General features: G+C 33.2%; 1 protein-coding gene across 1 annotated transcript; it reads right to left on the bottom strand.

Moving 5' to 3' along the window:
* Positions 1–267: 267 nt before the first annotated feature.
* LOC106474387 (nucleoporin NUP145-like) lies at positions 268–5,560 on the bottom strand (the record flags this gene model as incomplete). Its single annotated transcript, XM_013935077.1, has 4 exons — positions 5,252–5,560; positions 2,348–2,455; positions 723–790; positions 268–438 (listed from the first exon to the last, which is right to left on the bottom strand). Coding segments are annotated over exons 2-4 (319 nt in total), but the record flags the coding sequence as incomplete, so codon positions are not given.
* Positions 5,561–6,071: the final 511 nt, after the last annotated feature.

The following is a 6,071-nucleotide window of genomic DNA, read 5'->3' as shown; positions in this document are numbered from 1 at the left end:
TACAAGTTCTTCAAATACCTATAGGATGGTGGGTTTCTTTTTTGTGAGTGTAAAACACTTAAATAAAGTATTGTACTATACAATCTACTGGGTTTGTTTTTAGTTTTGATCTATGTAGGTAGCTTGGTTTGATAATAAAACATGGAATAAATTATCTCTTAAACTATTTAAATGTTTAATTTCTAACTTCGGTAGTCACATTTTACTTCACCTTTGATCTGAATTCTAAAGTTAATGTTTAAAACTTTGAATCAACTAAGCAAGTACCTAATGCAACTCCAGTGGAAAGACCTGTGGATGTACTTGAAGCTGGTAAACTCATGAAAGCTGGGACTCCTGTTGTGGCACTTGTTGCTGGTTGCGTGCTCCTAAGACCACTGAACAGCACCGGTGCTGACGTTGTTGTTTTGTTTCCAAAGAAACTTAAGGTATTTGTTCCTGAAAACAGATAGTTCACCTTACGAACATTTCTAAAGTACTATTGTATTTTATCATTACAGTTTATCTCACGATTAATTCAAGTTCCAAAAAAATATTAAAACAAGGAAATCTAGAAAAAATAAATACATTACAACTTTTTATAGCCTAGTACTTATTTTTCTAATATTAATTTTTTTAATAAGAAATGTAACATGTTTAAAAAATTGTTATGACTGATATTTTCTCCTTTTTTTACAAAATAATTTTTTTTGCTTTACTTAAGTAACCTGAATTTTTTATACCTGTAACATTACTTCCTGTTTGTGAACCGAAGAGAAGAGGAATGGATGTGGGTTGACTTGTAGTGGTACTGATGAAGAAAAAATAAACACGTCTTTATTAAGTATCACACAAATGAAATGGACCTTTAATACAAACAAAACCTATATTGCAATCATACAAAAAAGTGAGAAAGACAGTTGGTAACAGTCACTACACAGAATTTGAACATTATCTATTAGCCGATGTCCATATTACCAAAGCCAGAAAACTGGTGGGTTCAATCTTTACAGTTTAAATATTATGTATAGCATGACTGTACATTATAACACATACTTATTTTAACTCGATGTTGAAAATGATGTGATTTTTATTATCGTAGTTCTGGAGATTAGAGGTTTTCTAAAACTCATCAGAACAGTGTTTAAAATATTTTACTAGTGAATTAGCTTTAGTATGTTTGTTGGAGTTCTCATTTTTCATGTTTCATTGGACATTTCAAGCATTAAGTTATTCATATATAAGATGAGTTACTGGTTTTGACTAAACTCAAACTTTACAAAACTTTGTTTCCTGATCTCAGGTTTTTAATTTCATCAAACAACAAGCATCATATTAAAACGTTCAAGACAACTTATCTGAACATCTGCTTAACTTCAAACAGAGAAACAAAAAATTACTGATATTACCACAGACATTTTATGTGTGTACTGTGATTGTCAAGCTAAAGGTTATCTGTTCCACAGACATTTTGTGTGTGTACTGTGATCGTCAAGTTGAGGGTTATCTGTTCCACAGACATTTTGTGTGTCTATAGTGTGATCGTCAAGCTAAAGGTTATCTGTTCCACAGACATTTTGTGTGTCTGTACTGTGGTAGTCAAGCTGGGGGTTATCTGTTCCACAGACATTTTGTGTGTCTATATTGTGACAGTCAAGCTGGAGTTATCTGTTCCACATACATTTTGTGTGTCTATAATGTGATAGTGAAGCTGGAGGTTATCTGTTCCACAAACATTTTGTGTGTCTATAGTGTGACAGACAAGCTGGGGGTTATCTGTTCTACAGACATTTTGCGTGTCTATACTGTGATCGTCAAGCTAGAGGTTATCTTCTACATAGACATTCTGTGTCTATATTGTGACAGTCAAGATGGGGTTATCAAACACAAAGACATTTTGTGTCTATATTGCGAAAGTCAAGTTGGGGTTATCAAACACAGACATTTTGTGTCTATACTGAGACAGTCACGTTGAGGTTATCTGCTACACAGACATTTTGTGTCTATACTGAGACAGTCACGTTGAGGTTATCTGCTACACAGACATTTCATGTGTGTACACTGTGACAGTCAAGCTGGGGGTTATCTGCTGAACAGTAATTTTGTGAGTGTAAATTATGACAGTCAAGCTGGGATTACCTGTTTGGGACTTGAGACACAATAGCTCAGTTAGCAAAGCACTGGCCTCACCCCATCAGTATGACCCTAGGGTCTCAGTGTTGGCCTCACCCCACCAGTATGACCCAAGGGTTTCCTAGGTCAGGGTTTTACCAACTGAGCTATGTGGGTTCAAGACCACCCCTCCTGTCTATTACAACATCAAGAAAGCTAATATCCACAATAAAGTTAGAATTACATAGATCTTTACCTAATGCCAGTGAAACCTCCAACAGGCTGTTGAGTTTGAGGCTGTAATCCAAACGAAAATCCATGACTTGTACTGCTCATGTTTTGTTATTCACGCTGGCTGCAGTATCTGCAAATCATAATACTATAAAACTATCTTAAAATACAATAAAGCAATACATTGCAGTAAAAATGTCGGAGACCTAGTTTCTCGGAAGTTCTTAGAAAATGAGTACCCTACTTATAATACTAACCCAGAAAGTTTAATGAAATAAATAATTTCTTCTGAACAAATGAATCATCTTGTTTGAAGCCTAGAACGTTAATAAAAATCTTAAATTTGTTTCCTCTTGGCCTATTATATTCAGAAAAAACAACAACAGTTTTTTACCTTTTAATCTTGTAAACTTTAATAATAAGATCAATTATTAATCTTCCTGTTACTGGTAGTGAAGTGAATATAGTCTTGGGGTGTATTTATGTACATTGATTACAAGTAAAAAAGTGGTAATTATCTCTCTATACAAATCACGACAGACTTCACATGGAATACTGTGTACAGTAAGACAGGATATTGACTTATTGGAAAGGATTCAGAAGGAGGCCACCAGGTTGATTCCAGGAATGGAAGTATCGTCTTATGGGTATAGGTTAAAATTGTATTTTCTCTTGAGAAGTACCACTACCTTGAGTGACTTATTGGTCAGAATGCCAATTTGCCACTGCAGATAAAGCTGAATGATTAGTGAAATTTCATGATTAATTGTCAGGTTCCTTAGTTGATTATTCTCACAAAAGAGACTTGGATAGTTGGATTTATCAAAAAAATAGTAATAATTAGAAACATTAATTTTGCTTTGTTCATTATTTTCATGGGTCATACCACAAATATTAAACCTGAAAAACTGTGAATTAACCAAAAATGATAATGAGAAATTGTATCATTATTATTTCAATTACTTGGATAGGTGGAATAATAGAAAACATTAATTACAATTAGTTTGCTATTTTTGTGACATCAATTTATTCATAATTTTGATTATTTTACATGACACTAATCGATGCTCACAGCTAATTGGTTAATTGCTCATTTCTACTGTCAGAGCTACTTAACCCGGCTTTCAGTGATCACTTGGCATAGTTAGAGAAGTGGTGATATCTCACAAACAAGGTTCTCCATACTATTTCAGAACTTGGGGTGTCAAATTCTGAGTGTAAAGCTTTGAAATGGTTACGACAAGTGACAAACCCCAGTAGGCCTCTTTTAGTCCAACAATCAGATTGTCTCAAAAGGTACAACAGCTGTTACAGATAACAGTATATTATCATACACCTTAAAAACAAACTACTTGATAATCTGACTAAATTTGTGTTTCTTTTGATTATAAACTGTTGATATGAGGGCTGGACTAATCAAATTAATTAATAAGTTCCCCAAGAATATGCAAATAGATTCAATAACTCTCTCTCTATTTCATTGAAAAGTGTGAGGTCTCAACACAGTACAAAAACCACATAACATCTGAGCTCAAATTGTTTACATGCACCAAGCCAATTTGTAATGCACACTATATAAACATTTCTAACATTCACCTCAAAACATAAATGTGCTCCATATCTATGATTACTCAAAAATCTGTAACTGCATTAAGAACACTAAAAATTAATAGGTTATTTATACTCCTTTTTTTTCAAACACACTAGCTAAAATTTCTGTGTAAATGTACCCATATGAAGTAATGTATTAATTAATAGGTTATTTTTACTCTTTTTTCAAACACACTAGCTAAAATTTCTGTGTAAATGTACCCATATGAAGTAATGTTTTTGTGCATATACTCATAAATCTGTGCATGACCTAATTGGGATTCCAGTTTTTGAGAACCCTGATGAAGCAAACCATTGTTTTTTTCTGTTTTGAATGAGTTATATCCTTTCTTTAATGTTAGTTTCATTAACAATGTTCATCAAGACGTTAATACATATACTAATTTATATTATGTATACTTATTACTTTGCATTGTTAGAAGAAAATGTTCAGAGGTGTTCTTATTAAAGCTGACAAGATTATTTGGAGGAAGATTGATAGGATAAAGATTCTCCAATTTTTTTTTTTTGTGTGCTATATTTCTAAAGGCAGGCCCGGCATGGCCAGGTGGTTGAGGTGATCGACTCGTAATCTGAGGATCGCAGGTTCAAATCCCCGTCACACCAAACATACCAACCTTCGCCTTTGCCTGGTCCCAAGTCTAGGATGAGAAAGGAGGAGGTTTGGGTGCGGGGCTAGCAACTCCACCCCGTAAAAACCAACTTGCTACAAGTAACTGCAACAACACCTTCCGTTGGTGAGGTGTTGTTGCGGCCCTATGCTCCACTGGGAGTTTACAGGAATAAAAAAAAAATATTTCTAAAGATGATAGGACAAGAAAATGCAAGTTTAAAACTGGGTTAAAAAATAGCTGAACTTCAGTTCAGACAGTTTATTTTAAAAACATGGTGACTGACTTATGGAATGAGCTACCATCTGCAATATTGGAGGCCAGCACTTTAACATGAGAATCGATTTCTTGAACACTGCACAGTAGGTTTAAATTTTTCTTTACCCAAGCCAAGGTGAAAAACGTGAAGTTTAGCTTAGTTAGGAAATTAAACAATAAAAAATTCAGACCACCAGAAAATTCTAGAAAAAAACAACAACAAAACTGTTAACCTAGTACTACCACTATCACTAAAAGAATCAGACTCGTATTCATAAGTACTAAAGTAACTTTTATTACTAGTAGTAGAATAGCAAATTCATGATTCCAATTCCAGTCATAGACGCTATTTCTAATAATATTAGTAATATTCTATAAAGTAACGACTTATAAAAAGATATCACTGAATTAGGAATGACCCATAATCTAGTAAACAATACTTCACAAACCTTCAGTAATAACTTGGTTTATTTCTTATTTCTACCGAGGGTTGATCTTTTTGTAGCAGTCTTGTAACTTATAAGTTAAACGAGGACTAACGCGTTCAAGCTCAATGCTTTATGTGTACTTACTACCTGGAATTTTTACTTTTATTATATCCTTATACTGTGATAAAAGTATATATTTGGATAAGATTAAAAATACTTTATGAAATTTGAAGTCTGTTTAAGTTCTGATCACTTTTAACGTTTTAAAATCAATTTTTGGGGCAACGAGTCTAATCTTACAACACGAACCTCCCACAATTTGAAATAAGTGAAGTTTCTAACACAAGAGGGAAGTGATACTAATAAGTTAGGCAGAAAAATATACATAAAAATGATAATGCTGGTGAATTTGAGGTATTAAAATCAGTTTATTGTTTATAACAAGTAAATACTGGAAAGCAACAAAGTAGAAAATTTCATTTTTAAGTATTTATTTTATATAACATATTAGCCTGCATTGATGTTATTATTTGTTAATGTTTGGCAACTGTGCTGAAAATGTTCTTTAGAGGTATGACGCGCTTCACAAGGGTGTAATACACGCATGGATTTTGAATTTAAAGTCGATGGGTACACTGTCTAGTCTAAAAGATAATTAACATGATAATGCTAGAGATATACCTACCAAACTGTGTTTTTATGGTTGAATTAAAGGATATAAAATTGATTTCAGATTAGGAATTTTAAATTTGTCATTTACAACTTAGTGTCGGTAGTATGTACGGAAAGTTGTTTGTAGTTAATTAAGCACAAAGCTACACAATGGGCAACTTATGCTCTG

This window comes from Limulus polyphemus, unplaced genomic scaffold (genome assembly GCF_000517525.1).
Source record: "Limulus polyphemus unplaced genomic scaffold, Limulus_polyphemus-2.1.2 Scaffold7147, whole genome shotgun sequence".
In the NCBI taxonomy this organism is placed as follows: domain Eukaryota; kingdom Metazoa; phylum Arthropoda; class Merostomata; order Xiphosura; family Limulidae; genus Limulus; species Limulus polyphemus.
Note: the sequence above shows the minus strand (reverse complement) of the source record. Positions and strands in the feature narration are given on the sequence as shown.